This window comes from Mus caroli, unplaced genomic scaffold (genome assembly GCF_978045245.1).
Source record: "Mus caroli unplaced genomic scaffold, Mus_caroli_1 scaffold_4, whole genome shotgun sequence".
Classification (NCBI taxonomy): domain Eukaryota; kingdom Metazoa; phylum Chordata; class Mammalia; order Rodentia; family Muridae; genus Mus; species Mus caroli.
In genome coordinates this window covers 125,727,643-125,748,399 of record NW_028227259.1, presented here as the reverse complement: position 1 = coordinate 125,748,399, position 20,757 = coordinate 125,727,643, and the positions used below count along the sequence as shown (strand labels likewise).

Sequence of the window (20,757 nt, the reverse complement as noted above, 5' to 3'; positions counted from 1 at the left end):
GTTGGTTCCCACACAGCCAGATTTCTGTACGTCCGACGTTACCCTCCCAGTTCCCAGCCAACTCCTTGGCTGCAGCCACAGGTTTCGCTCAAAACACAGACACCCGGCAGCGGACTCCCGCGCATGCGCCCTCCCTGCATTCCGCTTCTCTTTCGGCAGGCAAGCCCTCGCGCCGTCTAACGTCATTCACCCAGCGCCACGTCAGTGGAAGGCCCGGGGGCCTGTGCTGCGTGCGGCGCGCCCCGGGGACGACCCGGCTGGCGCCTGCACATCCACCGCGCGGCTCGGGAAAGCCTCGGAAAGGCCGGCGGATGCCGGCGAGGGGCGCGCGGGGCTGGGTGGTCGTAGAGCCCCGCGGCAGCATGGCTGGCGTGAGGCTGCAGAGGGTGCGGCGCGGGCGGGCGGGCGGCGGACTGCCCGGCGCAGGCGTCCCGGCGATGTGTGGCGCTGGAGCGACAGTGGGAGCGGCGGCGGCGGCGGCAGCGGCGGCGGGCTCGGCTTCGGCTTCGCTACGGTGCTGGTGCCGGCGGCGGGGAAGGCGGAGGCGGCGGCGCAGGCTTCTCAGGAGCTGGCGAACCCGGGCCTAAGCGGCGGCCCCGCCAAAGCCCCGCACGGCGCTCCAGGCCGGGCCCCTCCCCGCCTCGCCCTGCCCCGGGAGCCTGCCTCCCCGGCCGGGGATGAGGCCGGGAAGCGGCTGCGCGGGGCCCAGCACAAAGGCTTGTCCCCAGGGGCCGCCGCCGCTGCCGCCGCCACCACCGCCGCCACCAGCTTAGAGCCGCCTGCGGAAGCCGAGCCGGCACCCGGGCCTTCATCCCCTCCGCTCCCCAGGGGCGGTCGCTGCCCGTCTCCCCGTGCTCCGAGCCCTTTGCTTCCTCGGCTGCCAGGGGACGGGACAGCCGCGCAGCCTCCGCCGCTTCGGGCTGTGGGAGCCCAGCGGAGCATGTCGGAGGACAGCGACATGGAGAAAGCCATCAAGGTAAGCGGGAGATGCAACCCGTCCCCTGCTTTGTCCCGCGATTCCGCTCATCGTGGGCCTTGGGAAATCGAGAGAATTTGAATGGGAGGCAGAGGTTGTAGTTCCTAGAATCTAGTTCGGGTTTCGGCCTCCCGGGGAAGGGGACCGCATTTGAAGGCCCAGAGTGTTGGCTTGTGTAGGGTGGAGTCTCCGATTCCCTCTAGCCTCCTTGGTTGATGCAATTCGTACTCAGCTAGAACGAAGTTGAGTAGTGTGGAGATACTTCATATGAGTGGGATTTAAGAGGGCTTCTTAGGACTCTCATGTTTCCATCACCTCCAACTGCGTCCATTTGCATCTTAGTGACCCACTGCGACACTTGGCAGTGGCTCTGACCCCTCCTGATGGTTCTGAACCAAGCCTGTTTGAGACCTTCAACTTCAGGAGTTGCTTTACCTTTGCCCAAAACCTGCTCTTTGGCTTTTCCCTCCTCTGTGCGTTCATTTCCTTCTGTTCTCTTGTCTACTCTCAAGAATCAAGAGTTTATTTCTGAGGAGTTTAAAGCGCCCCGTATTCTAAAACGACCCAAACGGGACTGGGAATATAGCCAGCTGGTAGAGTACTCACCATGCATGAACCCTTGGGTTTGATCCCTTGCACTGCATAAAACTGGCACGGTGAGGGGTCACCTCCCACCCCTCACACGGGAGGATCAGTAGTTGAGGATCCCAGCCAATGCTGTGATTTAATATCTGGCTCGGAAGAGGAGCCTCAGCCCAAGCCTGGTGACCAGAGAGAGTAAGATCCTTAGACCCACATGGCTGGAGAGCACCAACTCCGGCAAGTTGCCCTCTCATCTTCGGAGACCCCCCCCCCCCCCAAAAAAAAAATGAAATAAAAAGTTCAAGGTTGTCTTTGGCCACAAAGAGTTAAGAGGTCAAACTCTTTTCTGTTTTTTTGTTTTGTTTTGTTTCCGAGACAGGGTTTCTCTGTGTAGCCCTGGCTGTCCTGGAACTCACTCTGTAGACCAGGCTGGCCTCAAATTCAAAGATCCATCAGCCTCTGTCTCCCTGAGTGCTGGGATTAAAGGTATTTGCTGCCGCCCCGCCACCACCACCTACTAAAGTCGACTTTGTTTAGAGTATTTTTAAATTTAAAGTGACAGCTTTGTTTTGTGTCAACATTCTTCATGTTTTTCTGTGTATTTGACAATTTCATACATTTAGTCTTCATTGATTTTGTTTCACCATTGAAAATAATGTATATTTGCTGGGCTATGATGGCATGTACTTGAGGCCAGGAGTTCAAGGTTAGCCTAAGCAACACAGTGAGTTGCCATAACAAAAACAGATCAACAAAACAAAAAAGAAATGAAATGTCCTTAGTTTTGACTCAGTATCAATATTGTTCTTTTAGTCTTTAAATGTATTATACATTTTAAGTGTCTGTGTGTCTGTGTGTCTGTGTGTACATGTACACACATGGAAATTGGTTCTTCTTCCATCATGTGGGTTCCAAGGATCCAACTCCGATTGGCTACTGAATCCTCTTTGGGCATATTTAAAAAAAAAAAAAAAAAAAGGAAACAAAAATCCCGAACTTTTTCTGGGGAGTGCTGGAGAGATGGCTCAGTGATTAAGAGGATGTATTGCTTTTGTAGAGGGCTCCAGTTTGGTTCTTAGAGGTCACATTAGGTGGCTCACAGTCACAGTAGTCTATAACTCTAGCTCTAAGGGATCTGACACCTTCTTCTGGCCTCCAGAGCGCACACGTAATTAAAATCAAATAGATAAGACAAGGGGAAACATACCATTAAGCTAAGCTCTTAGGAAGCAGAGGCCTGGAACTCTGTAAATTCAAGGCTATCTTGGTCTACATGGAGAGTTACAAGCCAGCCTGGACTACATAGTGATACTTGTCTCAAAAAACAAAACAGAATCCATCATATCTTTGCAAAGCCTATCAATTTGTATCCAGTGCTCAGAGATAGTTGCTACTGATTCAGACCACCACCGCATAAGATGGTAAGTTGGGTTTTATATATCTAATAATTTTTGTTCAAAAATTGGACACTAGGTAACATAGTTACGCTGGACTTTCACTCTTCCCGGTATTTGTAGCTGCCTAGAATTAAAGGGAATTGTATTTTCCTTGTGCATGCTAATGTCAAATCAGGGCTGTTGTTCTTGGCCTCTGAGTAAGTTAGCTTCTGATGTGGGCTGAGACTATCCAGTGTTTTGAACTCCTGAGGCTTTTACCCCCTGCCATTCAACCCCTGTGGTTCTGGAGTCCTTTCTGAATGGAGTTGACTTGCAAAGTCACTTCTGGCCTTAGATTTTCCCTGGCCTCTCATTCTCTCCAGTCCATTTATCAGTTTTGTGGAGAGCTCACTTTGGCCTTATTCTTTGACTCTATGTAGCAGTTTGCCCTCTAAACCCATATAGTCTGCATTCCTGGCCAGGACTGTTCTCTGAGCTCAGCACAGCTGCCCCTTCTCTCACACATTTACCTGGTCTCACCTGTCCTGCCCCCCTTTTCTTCCCTGCCCCCTAGAGCACCAGCATTGTTACCTTTCACACAAGCTCTGGGGAGTTTAAAGTACCCTGTATTCTAAAATGACCCCAAACAACCCCACTGACTGTTTTGGGGGGTTTGGATGGAGGATGGAAGCTGGAGGAGCCAGGCTGTGTGCTGGCTTTTGACCTCACTTCTAGTGGGTATAAAAACAGACAGTTCTCAGTTTGTTTATACTGTTTGACAACTGACACTGTCTCACTGTGTAGCTCTGCCTGGTCTGGGACTCATGTAGATTCGGTTGCCTTGAATTTAGAGAAGTCTGCCTGCCTCTGCCTCTTGTGTGCTGGAAGGAGAGCAGAGAACCCTCATGGCTGACAATCTTGTTGTTTTTTGACATTTTTGTCTAACTTTAAATATATTTATGGAAAGCAGTTGCCTGCCTTTCACACTATGACTATGAAAATTCCCTGTTTTGTTATTGAGCCCCAGAGAATGTTGATGGCTTACCCAGGTAAAGATGAGTGGAGAAAGCATACTTGATCCACTCCATCGTGGACGTTGGGTTTTTTTGTTTTTGTTTTTTTTTAAATTAATTTATTTATTATATGTAAGTACACTGTAGCTGTCTTCAGACACCTCAGAAGAGAACATCAGATCTCATTACATCTCACTACAGATGGTTGTGAGCCACCATGTGGTTGCTGGGATTTGAACTCAGGGCCTTTGGAAGAGCAGTCAGTGCTCTTAACCTCTGAGCCATCTCTCCAGCCCCAGTTGGGTTGTTTTTAATTTCAACATTCTCAGGTGGTTGTAGTGGGTTGTCTCCAAGGACAAGTGGTCTAGGATGGGTGTAAAAGTGCCATTCTCCCTTCTGTGAAAGCAAGTGTCTGACCCCATCTCTAATGTGGATGGAATACTCTGCTGTCAAGTAGACTATCATTCTTTTTTCTTAAGATTTATCTATTTATTTTATATATGTGAGTACATTGTAGCTGTACAGATAGTTGTGAGCCTTCATGTGGTTGTTGGGAATTGAAGTTTTAGGACCTTTGCTTGCTCCGGTCAATCCACTCGCTCAATCCCTGCTCGATCCGGCCGAAAGATTTATTTTTTATTATACATAAGTACACAGTACCTGTCTTCAGACGCACCAGAAGAGGGAGTCAGATCTCATTACCGGTGATTGTGAGCCACCATGTGGTTGCTGGGATTTGAAATCAGGACCATGGAAAGAGCAGTCAGTGCTTTTACCTGCTGAGCAATTTTGCCAGCCCAAACTATCATTCTTAATTTTTTTTTTAGATTTATTTATTAGTATAAGTTCACTGTAGCTGTCTTCAAACGCACCAGAAGAGGGTATCAGATCTCTTTATGGGTGGTTGTGAGCCACCATGTGGTTGCTGAGATTTGAACTCAGTACCTTTGGAAGAACAGTCGGTGCTCTTACCCATCTCACCAGCCCTATCATTCTTAATTTATTTATTATATGATAAGGCCTGAGAGTTCACTCTCCTCCTGTCTTAGTTAGGGTTTCATTGCTGTGAAGGGACACCATGACTATGGCAACTCTTAAAAGGACAACATTTAGTTGGGGCTGGCTTACAGGTTCTGAGGTTCAGTCCATTATCATCACGGCAGGAAGTAAGGTAGCGTCCAGACAGGCATGGTTCTGGAGGATGCGAGAGTTCTACATCTTCATCCAAAGGAAACCAGGAGCAGACTGTTATCCAGGCAGCTAGGAAGAGGGTTTCAAAGCCAACCCCTACAGTGACAGTTCCCCTAAAAAGGCCATATCTCCTAATAGTGCCACTCCCTGGGCCAAGCACCACACTCTCCCATCCATACACGTTGAACAGTTTGAAGGATGTAAGCTTCTACAGATAACTGACACAGTTTCTGGACTCTCAGAAATTACACTCGATTGTCATTTGTAGTGAAGACATGTTCTGCCACTTGTTTAAAGTCCTAATGTCTGTCCCATACACTGTCTATAAAGCATCATTTGTCTACTTAAATAGACCACTCAGGCGGGTTACTTATCTAGTTTCCCTTTATTCTCGAACCTATGTTATTGGGAGGTAGTGGTTGGGAGGCAGTGGCAGTCATGTAGACAAGTGTACGATTATAAAGCCTGCAGACTGCCTTAGGAGGGGAGGTGCTGACCCATGGCTGTCCTGCCTCTGCCTAATAATCTAGCTTAACAGTAGAGTTATCTCTGCCCCTCCTATTCATTTTCTTCTTTTTAATAGGAGACCTCCATTTTAGAAGAATATAGTATCAATTGGACTCAGAAACTGGGAGCCGGAATTAGTGGTCCAGTTAGGTAAGCCAGTGTTGAGAAGTAGGTATGTTGTTCTGGAAACAGACATGGGAAAATGCCTTGCGCTACAGGCCTGGGATGCGCCCTAAGAATTGGCCTGAGTTTAAACTGTAGAGTTTTTGTTTGTTTTTTTGGACTTGTTTTAGTGTCAGCTTTTGTGTGTATTGAACACACATACCACTGAGCTCCAGCAACGGGTGTTCACTTTATTCACCTGTTTGTTGCGTTGTTATGAGTGGGTGTGTGGAGGTCAAAGGGATGACTTTCAGCGGGTGGTTCTCTCCCTCTGTGTGGGTCCTGGGGATCTCACTGGCCCTTTTGTAAAGGCTTTTGGTTAGTGGGTTTTTTGGGGGGGGGTTGGGTTTTTTTTGTTTGTTTGTTTTGTTTTGTTTTTGTTTTTTGAGACAGGGTTTCTCTGTGTATCTCTGACTGTCCTGGAACTCACTTTGTAGATCAAGCTGGTCTCAAACTCAGAAATCCTCCTGCCTCTGCCTCCCGAGTGCTGGGATTAAAGGCATGCGCCACCACTGCCCCGCTTTTTGTTACTGTTTATAGCTAGAAACAGCTAAGCAGCAAAGTCACATCATCTGTAGTATTTATGGGTTAATTTTAAGATGTTAAGATATTGGACCAATGAGATGGGTTGTTGGGTAGAGGTTCTCGTTTACCATTTTGATGGCCTGATTTTGATCTCTGAGTCCATTGATAATACTGGAAGGGGAGAGCTGATCCCTGCAGGTTCCTCTGTGACCTCCATATGCATATCCATACACACAGAAAATGAATTTAAATGCAAATTTAAAAAGATAAAAGGTGGGGCTAGAGAGATGGGTTAGAGGTTAAGAGCATTAGTTGCTCTTGCAGAGGACCCAGGTTCGATTCCTAGCACCTATAAGGGGGCTCACAGCCACTGGAACTCCTCTTCCAGGGCTCTGATGACTTTTACTGATCTCCACTGGGGACAGGTGGTGAACAAACCTACATGCAGCACAACAGTCATACGATATAAAGAAGTAAGAAATAAGAGTGTGGGCCATTTTGAGAGGCTGTCATTTCTTCAGTACTTTGGTAGTAGGCTGACATTACCTGCTGAGGATGAGACTCTGGTAAGGGGCGGTGGCTGAGGAGAGGAAGAGGCGACTCCTTTGCCACCCGCTGCTCTAGGGGAAGGCGTTTGTATTCATTTCCTGTGCGTCTGAGATGGGCTCTGTCAGGCCATGCTGTCCTGGCCTTGCCATGGAGATCCAGACTGGCATTGGGACTTCTTTTTAAACCTAGAGTCTGTGTGAAGAAATCTACTCAAGAACGGTTTGCACTGAAAATTCTTCTCGATCGTCCAAAAGCTAGAAATGAGGTATGTTCCTTTATTGGCTTACACACACACACACACACACACACACACACACAGAGAGAGAGAGAGAGAGAGAGAGAGAGAGAGAGAGAGAGAGAGAGAGAGAGAGAGAGAAAGAGAGAGAGAGAGAGAGTATGCAGGCCTGAGACAGCATTGGATGCCTCAGCGCTCCAGGCAGTGTGAGCTCTGGGGCTGAGGTGTGGTCTTCTGGAAGAGCAGGGAACACTTGTAACCACTTAGCTGTCTGTCCTGCCCTTGTTTAAATGTTTTTAGAGCCTAAGAATATATATGTATTTACAGTTAAGGGAGGCAGATCCCTGGAAAATAAAGAGATGCATAAAGCAGCTCTCCTCACATCACCATTATCAAGCGCTCTATTGATATGGAGAGCTAGCAGACCGTCTTTAGTCACCTCACGAATTTTTTTTAAATTAGTAGCAGTAATTTGTGAAATACAGTGAGTTATGTATGTTTTCATTTGTTACCAGAGGGTGTAGTAAATGTGTTGTACGGTTTTATTTGTTCGGAGAAGGCTGAGGAGATGGTCTGGACAGGGAAACACTTGGGTCGTCGTATTCTGGGTGATGAGGATTTCTACAGAAAGTGGCCTTTCCTTTTGGACTTAGCATGGTCAGGTTTTTTAGCATGGGGTGTTTGTGGGGAAAATGATGGCATTTCTTTTGCACATGCATGTTTCCTGTGTTCTCTTTAAGGTGCGCCTGCACATGATGTGTGCCACACACCCCAACATAGTTGAGATTATTGAAGTGTTTGCTAACAGTGTACAGTTCCCTCATGAGTCCAGCCCCAGGTAAGACTGGACAGGGCCATCACCATGTGCCCACGGAAGTCACACTTGCAGACGTGCACTCTTTTCTTGCCCTGCCCTTCCCTATCTGTCTCTCTTGTGTTGTAAAAGCTGAATTCTGTACCCAGTGCCTGGGCTCTCGTCACCGAGCTCTCGGCAGTCGCCCCTGGGGAATCTTATTTCATTTGCTCCATTCCTCCACCATTATTTTGATTATTTTCTCTTTTCAAAAAATGTTTAAGGGCTTGAGGATTATAGATTAGTGATGGAGTGTTTGCCAAGCGTACCTAAGGCCCTGGATTTATTCTCTAATGCCGTGTGTGTGTGTGTGTGTGTGTGTGTGTGTATGTGTGTGTGTGTGTGTGTGCGCGCGCGCGCGCATGTGTGTGTGTAGTTAAAAAGAAAATAAAACATTAAAGAGCCAGGTATAGTTGGTGCATGTCTATAATCCTAGCCCTTGAGAAGCTGAGGCAGGAGGATCATGCATTGCAGTCTAGCCTGGTCTACATAGTAAAACTATGTTCTAAATAAATAAATAGGAATTAAAATAGATTCTATTTCAAATCAGCAAGAAGGGCCTAACTGTCATTCCAGCATTCCAGGTCAAGTCTTAGAAGTAATGCAGCAGAGATGCCCCCTGCTTGCCCTGACTTGCCTTCTGAAAGAAGAAACCATGATCACTCTTTCAGTTTGGGAAGTCCCTTAGGTGGAGACTGAGCTGGGAACCCTGTCATTGCAGTGTGGCAGGCAGCAAGCAAGGCACCTCCTCCCTTGCACTCAGAACCTTAAAGAGCAGAGCTAGTGTAAGTGCAGTCTGCAGTCTGTGAGGCCAGTGTCTCAGGCTGCGGGAAATGCACATGGGAAAGGGGGTGCAGAAGCTGTGCTGGTAAAGCCAGTGGGAAGTCGATTGTGGTTCCCAAGTGTGCTCTGATGCTGAAAGCATTTGGATGCAAGCAGAAGCATTCATAGTCCTAGGGACTAGGAGCCAGAAGTTCGTGTTTGTTTGTTTTTTTTTTTTTCTTTTTCTTCCTTTTTACATTTTAGTTGAGAATATGAGAGTCATTGCACTTAGTTAGTGGCTAGCTTACCCTGGACACAGTGGCTGCATATTTTGTGGATGAGGTCACTTTAGGTCAGTGTTTGATGCTTCAGGGTTTTCCTTTTCCTTTTTTCTTTCTTCTTTCTTTCTTTTTTTTTTAACTTAACAAAATCAAATGCTTTCAAACAGGGCTCGACTCTTAATTGTAATGGAGATGATGGAAGGGGGAGAGCTATTTCACAGAATCAGCCAGCACCGGCACTTTACAGAGAAGCAAGCCAGCCAAGTAACAAAGCAGGCAAGTTGACCCCAACCCGACCCGGGTACCAGCCAAACTGCGACTACCTTGTAAAGCAGTACAATTGCATTGTGGGAAGGGAAGCTTAAAGAAAAGCTCCATTTGACCTCTCATTGCCTGCTTTGTTATAATCAGAAAGGAAGGACATCTTCCTAAAAGTGCCACTGACCCTTTATACTTTGGGAGGGAGGACTGGATTTTTAATTGCTTGTCACCTTTCCCAAGGGTGCTCTGAGAGTTTCCCCCACCGTCTTAACTGTGGACAGCTGTGGGCCGGTAGCATTTGATGCTGTTGCTATCACCTAAAAGACCTTTAGGATCAACTTGTTCTCAGGAATTTGTACCTAAGATGTTTCTTGCATGAATCACCCATCATTTCTGTGGGTTTGTGATAGTGAGTGATTCTTGGTTATATTGTATTTTATTTACTGTAGAAACATTCTATGTCCCATACAATTCCCTCATAGAGGGGACAGGCCTGTCTTCATACCAAGCAAGTAGACCATAGGAAAGCATGAGGCCACAACAGTTAGCATTGTGAGAAAGCTCGTCAGAGTGTCCACCTCCATTCTCTAGTGTCTCTGGATCCCTCCGTTCTGGTTGACTAGGGTTAACCACTGTGTGAGGTGCTGAGAAGAATCACAAGAGTTGAGGAACTATTTAACTTTTAAATTACACCATTCATTTTTCAACATTAAGACTAAAGGATGAGATGTGACCATCTGTAAAATAAAAGCTGTCTCAGTCTACACAGACAGATGCATTTTCGTGAGATAGGAAGTCAAGCTGGCTGGTTGGAAGGTATTGCCTGCCATTCAGCTCCTTAGGGTGCAGATATCTGGAGGAGCAGCCCTGGGGTCACAGCAGGGGTCCACTGGGAAGCCCTTCTTATTGTGGACTGCTGCCTGTGGGACCCCACAGTACTTGTCACAGCACAGGTAAAGGAGTGGCCAGGCCTCTTACAGGATGTGTCCACCGCTTTATTCTGATAGAGGATCCTTTGTAGTCATGCCTGTTCAGAAAATGTAGGTTATAGTTAAACTAAGGCCAATGTATTTGTGTTTTTTGGTGTCCCAAGTCTTTCTTAGTTTTTCTTGTGTACGCAACACTAGCCACAGTTGTAACTGACTTAACCCCTGAGCTCTCACACTAGGGGTGTTAGAGATGGTGCTTTTCTAAGAGGTGGCTGGTCCACTGTGCCCTTTTCCAGATAGCCCTGGCTCTACAGCACTGTCACTTGCTAAACATTGCGCACAGAGACCTCAAGCCTGAAAATCTGCTTTTCAAGGATAACTCTCTGGTGAGAACGACTGCTTTTCCTCATTTGATGCTGTCACTTTGTTTTGTTTTGTTCAGTTTCTGTTTTTTAAAGATAGGGTCTGTCTATCCCAGGCCAGCCTTGAACTTATTCTGTAGCTGAAGATATCCTCGAACTTCTGATCTCCTGCCTCCACCTCCTTTTGAGTGTTGGGATTCCAGGTATGCATCACCAGATTCAGTTTATGTGACTGTGGGGATTGAATCCAGTACTTCGCACCCAGTAGGCCAGCACTGTGCCAACTGATGTACATCCTCAGGCTGGTTTAATTTTTGTCATACCAGGCTGGCCTGGAACCCATGTAAACTAGGTTGGCCTAAAACTGCCTTTGCTTCCTGAGTGCTGGGATTGCAGGTGTGTGCTTCCTGCTGCTGTACTGAGCCCGTGCACAGGAGGTTTAGGCATGTGCTTCTAATACTTCAGCGTCCCACTCTTTCCTTGTTAGGGCCTCAAAACTGTTGCCACACCGGTGGCATGGGTGATTTGGATGGTACAGATACATCTGTGGGGCTTATGAACTTGCGTATTGTCTGGACAGTCTTTGGGGAGAGGCAGGAATTAACATGCTGTGACATAGTTCAGTTAGAGTTGCTGTTAGCCCTGATAGGCTGTGTTCTTTTCCTGGATTCCTGTCCATGTTCAGTATACTAGTCAGTTGCTCCAGTTGCCAGTCTTCAGAGTGAGGCTGGGTGGATGAGAGGAGGGCCAGCCTGTTAAGACTCTGAACTCAGAGCTGTGCTCACAAGTATATGTCGGGGCTGACCTCGTAGATTTGCTTCTCTCTTACTTTAGATTACTGATGCGTTTTATGTGTATGAGCAGTTTACCTGAAGGTGCATGCAGTACCTGGGAAGGCCAGAAGAGGGCATGGAATACTCTGGAACTAGAGTTACCGGTGGTTGTGAGCTGACGCATGGGTACTGGGACCCAAAGCCAAGCATTATGCAAGAGCAGGAAGTGCTCCTAGGTGCTGAGCACACTACAGCCCCTGCACTAAGGACAGCTTTCACATGCTTTTCCCAGGCCAGGTCTGAAACTCATGGTAATCCTCCTGCCCCAGAGTCCACAGTGCTAGGATTACAGGCATGAGCCACCACACCTAGCTTCCATAAAGTGTTTACTGACAGCTATGTGGTATTAACCCCAGTTTGTTTTCTTTCAGGACGCCCCAGTGAAATTATGTGATTTTGGGTTTGCTAAAGTTGACCAAGGTGATTTGATGACACCCCAGTTTACCCCTTACTATGTAGCACCTCAGGTAAGCCTGTTTTCTTCTTTGGTGTATTGCCAACTTGCCTGAACCCAACGCCCCAGCACCCCACTAGGTTTCTCTGTGTAGCTTTGGCTGAACTGGAACGAACTCGGTAGACCAGGTTGGCCTTGAATTTTGAGATGTGCCTGCCTCTGCCTCCCAAGTGCTGGGATTAAAAGGTGTGCGGCACCATTGCCAGGCTTGTGTTTCTAATGTTAATTTGGATAAAAAGACTGTTAGCTGGAGACAGTCCTCTCATAAGATACTGAGGGACCCTGCTCCCAGCCAATTCTGATTGGTAACAATAGCTGGGGAGAAAAGACATAGGTGGTGTTTAGGGTTCCTGGGTTTGGGAACATGAGGAAGGTTTCTCTGGGTAGCCCTGGCTGTCCTGGCTCATACTGTATAGACCAGGCTGTATATATAGCCTTGAACTCAGAGATCTGCTTGTCTCTGCTGGGATTAAAGACCTGAGCAACTACTACCCGGAGAGGGGGTTTTGTTTTTGAGACAGGGTCTCAATCATGTTCTGAAGCTATGTCCTCCCTGTGTATGCCAGGCTTGAGCTTAAAGGTGTGTGCCAACATAGCTGGCTGGACGTGTTAAATTGATGTTGAGTTATTTTTTTATTGTTGATTGCCAGTTCATCTTTAGCCTTCCTGTAGTCTGTCTCAAGCTGTGGGATGTTGGTGATGTGATTTCCAACAAACATTTGGTCCAACTCCTTTCTAGGTACTGGAAGCGCAGAGAAGGCACCAGAAGGAGAAGTCTGGCATCATACCTACCTCGCCAACACCCTACACTTACAACAAGGTAAAGGGAGAGGTGCTTAGCTTCTTCCCACTGTGAGATGTTCATGCTGCTGCTGCAGTTGGAATACAGCAAGTGACCTGGGATCCCAGTCTCTAATCTGATGAGATAGGAAGTTATCCTCTGATGACACTGAAGTGACATGGTTGGCAGTCATTTTAGACATAAAGGCCATTTTTGAGAAACTGAAACTCCAGAGCACATTGCTGTTGTATATTAACCATCCTTTGGTACTTTGTAAAATGCCAATTTGAAAAAGATAAAAAGGCACATTTTGAAGCAGCTGCTGTCTAATTTGAACACTGTCTTCTGAGCATAGCAAATGCTTTATGTGGTGCCCTCTGAATCTGCAGCCATGGACAAACATGCTGTGTGGAGGGAGGCCAGCATCTCTGGAAATGGATCTTGGAGTTGCTGACTAGATTTTAATGTGTGTTTTCTCTTTGGGCACTTCAAACTAGGTATCGGTGACACAGTGGCCTGGGACAGCTGCTGCTGTGGGTCCACACACTCCAGCCATGTGGCTTTGTTTAAGCCACCAAGCTGCACTTTTAGTGTGTGCGTGTGGGGAGAACGGGTCAATATAGGGATTCTCTATGTAGCCCTGGCTGTCCTGGAACTTGCTCTGGAGACCAGGTTGGCCTCAAACTTACAGAGATCACCTGCTTCTACCTCCCCCAAGTGCTGGGATTAAAGGTGTGCACTACTTTTGCCCAGCTTAAGCTGCACTTTGGGCAGGAGTATTCAGAGCCCCTGTGGAATGGCAGGTCAAGGGAACAATGCCAACAGTGATAGAGGAGGACACCAGACATCCTTTGGTTTCACATGCATAGTGCATAGGCATGTGCATACCCCACCCCCATAAGCACAGATACACATCACACAAGACTCACCAAAGCACTGTGATGCCGAGGGCTCACTGGGAGAATCCTTGCCTGCTGTACACTTGACCTGATGGAGCTTGTATGGTATGCAGCCTTTAGGACATGGGACTGCATACCCAGACCCATCTGAGTGAGCCAGGCGCAGTTGCTGGCAGTGGCTCCAGACAACTGCCTGCCTGTGTGGCCTCTCACCATGAGGCTCACCAGAACTGTTTTAGAGACAGGTGGTGTGAAATGTGACTCGTACCTCCGTGTCTTACATCCGGTGTTCTGGAGAGCGTTGAGAGAGGAATCTCCTGTTTGAGGCTTGTAGCTAGAGAAGTTCTGCTCTTACAGTGTTTTTTTTTTCTTCAGATAGTATTTTTTTTTAAAAAATTCAAATAAAATCTTTGAATTAGAATAGAGTAGGACAGACATGGTTGTCATGTGTCACCAGCAGAGTGTCTTTAGACCTCCAAATTTTGTCACATTACACCAACTTACATGTGCCCAGCAGTGGTTCTCTATCCTCCCTGGTCCACATTGACACAGTGCATACTCAAGTGCAAGCAGGCTTTTCTGCTCCAGGCTGGCCTCATTTGCATGAGAAATGTGCCTTGTTGGTGGCTAACAGGTGTCACTGTCCTTGTGAAGTTTGGTGATTTTAGCCTTTAGGTGTTGGGACACCTGAACCTTAATTTGAGACTCTTCTCTAATGGGAGTGATTATTTTCTATTTTGCTTTCAGAGTTGTGACTTGTGGTCCCTAGGGGTGATAATTTATGTGATGCTGTGCGGATATCCTCCTTTTTACTCCAAACACCATAGTCGAACTATCCCAAAGGATATGCGGAAAAAGATCATGACAGGAAGTTTTGAGTTCCCAGAAGAAGAGTGGAGCCAGATCTCAGAGATGGCTAAAGATGTTGTGAGGAAGTAAGTCTCCATGACTGTTAGACCCGGGTCTAAGTGACCAGCCTCCTGCCGTGTCCTTCTCCCCTTCCCTCCTCAACATCTCTCTTTTGTCATCTTGTTTTGTTTGGGTTTTGTTTTTGTTTTTGCTTTGAAATAGGATCTTGTTCTAGCTCTGGCTGGCCTAGAACTCACCGTGTGGTCGAGGCTGGACTGAGTGTTAGTATGCACACTCCATGCTAGCCTGTGTCTTCTCATCTATAAGCCAGCGTGGGTGGGGCTGATGCTAGGGTTTCAGGACAGGATCTTTGGCCTTTACTCCTTTTCTTTTTTTTTTTTTTTTGGTTTTTCGAGACAGGGTTTCTCTGTGTAGTCGTGGCTGTCCTGGAACTCACTCTGTAGCCCAGGCTGGCCTCGAACTCAGAAATCCGCCTGCCTCTGCCTCCCAAGTGCTGGGATTAAAGGCGTGCGCCACCACGCCCGGCCCTTTACTCCTTTTCTACTGTTGCAGTGTGTGCTGCTGGTCTCAGGACCACACCCAGTCTTCTGTGCCATGTGGTGGCTCTGACAAACACTAAACTGGGGATTCATTAAGAATTGGGGATAGCAGGGGCTGAGGGCTGAGGGCTCAATGCTTAAGAGCACTGCTTCTTCCACAGTTAGGTTCCCAGCACCCACGTGGTAGCACATAGCTGCCTTTAACTTCAGTCCTATAGTGCTTAATGCTCTCTTCTGGTCTCCTTGGGCACTGCACCCATGCACAGGAATGCATACAGCCAGACATTCATACATAAAATAAAAATAAGTGTTGAAAAGCGTTAGGGGTAGTGACTGCCTAAGAGTTGATACAGCGCTTTCCTTTCCACTTCCAGGGATGGTGGGTAGAGGCACTCAGGGTGGTCCAGCGTTTGACCTACACAGCCTCTAACAAAACGAGGCTGTCTGGAACGCCTGGCAACGGGGTTGTTTACCTTTACACCAAGGAGGTTGGGAAAGCTCCTAATTCCACATGTGGCATGCGCCCAGGCGTACTGCGAGGGGTCCGTGCTGGGAGACCCAAAGTCCTTAGGAGGTTGTCTAAGACAAGCATGTCAGTGGGGCCTGTGGTGGGTCCATGTGTGCTGCCAAGTGTGTCTGTGACAGCATCAAGTGGGCTTTCCTTATCGAGGAGCAGAATCCTTGTGAAAATGTTGAAGGCATAGCACAGAGTCAGAAAGCAAAATAGAGAGGCTACTTTTTTTTTTTTTCAAGACAGGGTTTCTCTGCGTAGCTCTGGCTGTCCTGGAACTCACTCTGTAGACCAGGCTGGCCTTGAACTCAGAAATCCGCCCGCCTCTGCCTCCCAAGTGCTGGGATTAAAGGCGTGCGCCACCACTGCCCAGCTCGAAATGCTACTTTTTTAAGTAATAAAAATCAAGACTTGGCCTATGGGGGGGAAAAAGAGTTGCTACAGCACTTTATTAGCAAGGAGATAAAGGACGCAGAGTGTAAAACAACACACATTTCCTTCTGCTGCCTGTGGGGAAAGCAGGGCTGTGCCTGACTCATCAGATTCCTTCTGGGTTTTGAGAGGAAGGGAAGCAGGAAGGGACTGTCCTGGTCACTGCAGGCCCTCCAAGAGTGAGCTTGCGCTGTGCTCATGCCTTCCTGTATTGCCAACCTATGGAAGGCTGAGGCAGGAGAATTAGGAATTCAAGGCCAGCCTGGGTCACAGAGACCCTGTATCAAAACAAAAAGGTTAAAAAAGTGGAGTGGTGGGCTGGCAAGATGGTTCAGTGGTTAAGAACGAAGTGAGATGGTTGTTCAGGAGTCTTTATAAAGAAGGGCTGCTCATGAGGTAAGAGCAGGGTTTGAAATCCCACCAATCTTCATACTGCTTTCATACCACATGCCCAGCTCTCTAGTCAACCTTGGTGTCCTCTTGGGGGCTCTCTGCCTCTTGTGAGTGTAGGTATGCATGCGTGTAGAGGTCAGAGGTCATTCTTAAGGCCTTCTCCACATTCCCCCCCTGTTCTTCTTCCTCTGCTTATTCCTTGACACAAAGATCTCTCACTGACCTGGGCCTCTCCAAGGGATGTAGGCTTTCCTGACTCAGACATTTGGAATGAGGTGCTGTTGCAGAGAGCCCAGGAGTATGCTGGGGTGAGCTAGGCGAATGACCAAAATGTGGCTGGTCCAGAGACTGCTGGGCTTTGAAGAAAGTGCCATGTGATGGTTGGTCGTAGTGGTTGACTGACTGGAACATAGAGAAGCCGAGGCCCTACCATCTGATGGGTCTAGATTTATCTGCGATAACAGCCTCCTGTTTGAAACGGCGTGACTCCCAGCTAAGTCACAGGTACTATCAACCAAAAGTAGTTAAGGATTGTCCCAGAAACCCAGTGTGGGGACTGAATACAGGCAGGCCTGCTGGCCTCTCTGCTGCATCCTATGATGTGCTCTGAACAAAACTTCTGGTACTACTTTCAATCTGCTGCCCAGGAAATCTCAAGCCTTAATCTACCCATACACACTACATGTGACTAGCATCCCTTCCTGCATTGATCTTAGAAGCTCTAGGCCTGTAGGAGTTGGTAGAAAGTCAAAAGAAGCCAGGGCTATTTGGAGCCCAGCCCAAGACCTTCCTTTGTTTCTTTTGGGAACAATCTGTGCATGTTGTCTCTGTTGGTCTGTTTTCTTTGAAGGCTTCTGAAAGTCAAACCAGAGGAAAGACTCACAATCGAGGGAGTGTTGGACCATCCCTGGCTCAACTCAACAGAGGCCCTGGATAATGTGCTACCCTCTGCCCAGCTGATGATGGATAAGGTGAGTGATGCTTAAGTTGTGAAAGGGAAGTTATGGTGACTGAATATGGATGTAGAGAAACAGTGGCAAGCACATGTTACTGCTCTTCGTCCTGAAAAGTCAATCCAAGAGAAGGCTCAAAGGAATAGCATTTCCACTTGGGGTGTGGATTTAGTGGCACAGAACATAAAGATCCTCACTGCAAGGTTTTGAAATCAGGCCAACAAAACAAAGTAAGGATTGTAGAAACCAGATCTTCCATGCTGTGGGAATTTAGAATCAGGGACATCTCTGAGGAGGTAGATCACCCTGGAAGAAGGCTGCCTTCTGTTTTGAGGAATATGAAGGCATATTTTCTTATCTGTATGCCATGTGCACAAAAGTGCCTTAAGGCCAGAAGAAGGGATTCAGATCCCTTGAGCCGGAGTTACAGGCGGTTGTGAGCTGCCTCGTACAAGGCGTGAGAATTGAAGTTGGGTCCTTTGTAGGAACAGTGTGTGCTCATCACTGCAGGGCCATCTGTCCAGCACTGTTAGAAATTCTTTGCTGTTGTTTGCTTTGCTTTTTTTTCCGAGACAGGGTTTCTCTGTATAGCTCTGGCTGTCCTGGAACTCACTCTGTAGACCAGGCTGGCCTGAACTCAGAAATCTGCCTGCCTCTGCCTCCCAAGTCCTGGGACTAAAGGCGTGCGCCACCACTGCCCGGGGTTTTTTTTGTTTTTTTTTTTTTGTTTTTTTTGAGACTGTGTTTTACTATATAGTCTAACTTGGCCTTGTGCTCCTTTGTTCTTTTTTGTTGTTGTTGTTAATTATTTATTTATTATATGTAAATACACTGTAGCTGTCTTCAGACACTCCAGAAGAGGAAGCAGATCTCATTATAGATGGTTGTGAGCCACCATGTGGTTTGAACTCAGGGCCTTCAGAAGAGCAGCCAGTGCTCTTAACCTCTGAGCCATCTCACCAGCCCCAGAAATTCTTACTGAAATTTTTGTCCCCATTCATTGCCAAGGAAGAAGACTAATTGGACTGTGGCCCACTGTTCCCTGGGCCTCACTAATCATGGGGAGACTCCTCTGCCTGACCAAATGTCACAGCATGCTTTATGTTCTCCTTGCCTTAGATCACCTTTTTAGTGCCAAGTAACAAATGTGGACACAAGCTGCAAAGTCAGGCTCAGTGACACAGCACACCCAGCACTTACTTGGGAAACTTAGGTTGGCAAGTCATGTGAGTCCAGGAGTTCAAGACGAACATGGGTAACAGCAAAAATAGCAAAGTCCAGCAGGCAAGGCAGCCTTGGACTGATAGCAGTCTCTGCATGCAGGCGGTGGTTGCGGGGATCCAGCAGGCGCACGCCGAGCAGCTGGCAAACATGAGGATCCAGGACCTCAAGGTCAGCCTCAAACCCCTGCACTCTGTCAACAACCCCATTCTCAGGAAGAGGAAGCTGCTGGGGTGAGTGAGCGCATTTCTTTGATCGTCTTCATGGCAGGCATGGTTAATGGTGAGTGCTGAGAGCTCAGTGGGGAGTCTGCCTTCATCTGCTTTCTACAGAAAGTGTGGACATTTAAATTACCCAGGAGTTGGACACATTCTGTAGTTACTTTTCTGAATACCCTGGTGTCGTGATTTGGAGCTGGGTTCTGAGGTCTTACCTTGCTCTTGTCTTTCCCACATTTGTAAAGCACCAAGCCAAAGGATGGTATTTATATACACGACCATGAGAATGGAACTGAGGACTCAAATGTTGCCTTGGAAAAGCTTCGAGATGTCATTGCCCAGTGTATCCTCCCCCAGGCTGGTAAAGGTCATGCCACTTACTAATGTTCTGCGTGTGTGTGTGTGTGTGTGTGTGTGTGTGTGTGTGTGAGAGAGAGAGAGAGAGAGAGAGAGAGAGAGAGAGAGAGACAAGAGGATTAGATTAGCTTGTGATTTGTCTTTTAAGTACATTATATAAATGAGTCCACATTACTAGGAAATACACTGTGAGCAGATAGATACATGGTAAGTTCTGTATCTTTGGTCTTCTCTGATGTTCTAGGTTAGGCTTAACTGCCAGTGCCAGATTGTGGCCTGTGATTTTCTGTTGTCTTAGTCTCACAATGAAGTCACAAAGTAGAGAGTGAAAAATGGAGATGTGGACAGGGTCCGAGGATAGCGTAGAGGCCATCAGCATCATTTCCAGAACCTTTACAGTGACACACTGTGTCTCTTGTTCTGTGAGTGTAAAAAGAACACTGCACAAGCTCATGACTAGCCCTGCTGTGGCTTCTGTCCCGGCCTTATGCTTGCCTTTGCCGGAGGGACCTCTTATCCCAAGGCCTCCCTAGGGATTCGCCGGCTGTGAAGTGAGGGGCTGTTCTCAGCTGATGACGGAGATGCTCATGGTAGATGAGGTCACAAAAGGTTAGATTAACCCGTCTCCCTAAATCCTTTGGGAATTAAGAGCACTCAGAGAACTTGCCTGAGCATTCAGAAGCAAGGGATGTGCTTAGGAAAATGGTAGCCCACACAGCCCTTTACCTTCTCCTTCACTTGGCCAGATGTTTTTGCTCAGAAACATCTCACATCTCAGCCTGGGATGTCGTCACATTTGTGTGAAAATGCAGACTTGGAAGGGCTCAGTGATAGGAGGGTCATCCTGGTGCCCTGGGGAGCCGGTTGCTCGCAGCTTGTATGTGCTATTTCAGTTTCTCAGCTAGTGGGACAGCATAAAGACCTTCTGTCTTTAACACAAAAATCCCATGATGCTACAGAGAAGTCAAACTTCCTCTCCATTCTTGCCCACAGGAGAGAATGAAGATGAGAAGCTAAATGAGGTAATGCAGGAGGCCTGGAAGTACAACCGCGAGTGCAAGCTCCTGAGGGATGCTCTGCAGAGTTTTAGCTGGAATGGTGAGATGCAGCCCCTGCCCCATGCTTACTAGGACATAGATGGTCTCTGAGGCCAGAGCTTAGTGAGGATGGTGTGTGTAGAGACGGGGTAGGGGGCACACACGACTGAGATTTCCCAGGCATGTCTGCTGTCTGCTTCCTTGTGACGTACCTGTTGGAATCTTTGGACTGTCATCTACCCACTTGTAGCTTTCTTACACATGTGTGGGAGTTTTATATGCTTGGGTATGAGTCTATTGTCAGACGTACAGTGATCTCTGGCTTAGAGAAACTGCTCAGAGCTCGGTTGCTGCCTGAAAGTGGGGCCTCTGAACTGCTTCTGGACAGTGTGGACTGAATTTCGGCTTGTGAGGAACTGTGCTCATCTTGTTCTTTCTTGCCTTTCAGGTCGCGGATTCACAGATAAAGTTGACCGACTGAAGCTGGCAGAGGTTGTAAAGCAGGTGATTGAAGAGCAGACCCTTCCCCACGAGCCCCAGCAGTAACAGCTAAAACTGTTTTTAACAATTGGAAAAATTATTCCTTAATGTAAAAAGTAATTTTTATGTAAATTAATAAATCATAATTTCATTTCCTTATTGCTTTAAGTTGCTATATAGATTTAAGTTCAAGTTTCTTAACAGTTAACTGTTTT

At 47.4% G+C, this 20,757-nt stretch overlaps 1 protein-coding gene across 4 annotated transcripts; it reads left to right on the top strand.

Annotated features, from left to right (window-relative positions):
* The first annotated feature begins 208 nt into the window (after positions 1-208).
* On the top strand, positions 209-20,701 carry Mapkapk5 (MAPK activated protein kinase 5). Of its 4 annotated transcripts, none has more exons than XM_021162147.3 (14): positions 211-976; positions 5,722-5,795; positions 7,071-7,146; positions 7,857-7,954; positions 9,180-9,288; positions 10,499-10,588; positions 11,769-11,864; positions 12,591-12,671; positions 14,279-14,466; positions 17,127-17,247; positions 18,553-18,683; positions 18,914-19,029; positions 20,019-20,123; positions 20,511-20,701. In XM_021162147.3, exons 1-14 carry the CDS (start codon positions 941-943, stop codon positions 20,606-20,608), a joined length of 1,419 nt encoding a protein of 472 aa, XP_021017806.1. In that variant the 5' UTR covers positions 211-940; the 3' UTR covers positions 20,609-20,701. The 4 variants fall into 4 exon arrangements, with proteins under 4 accessions (XP_085693236.1, XP_029333612.1, XP_021017806.1 ...); XM_021162146.3 differs by having other exon boundaries at positions 212-976; positions 18,914-19,035; XM_085837110.1 differs by lacking the exon at positions 10,499-10,588 and having other exon boundaries at positions 209-976.
* Positions 20,702-20,757: the final 56 nt, after the last annotated feature.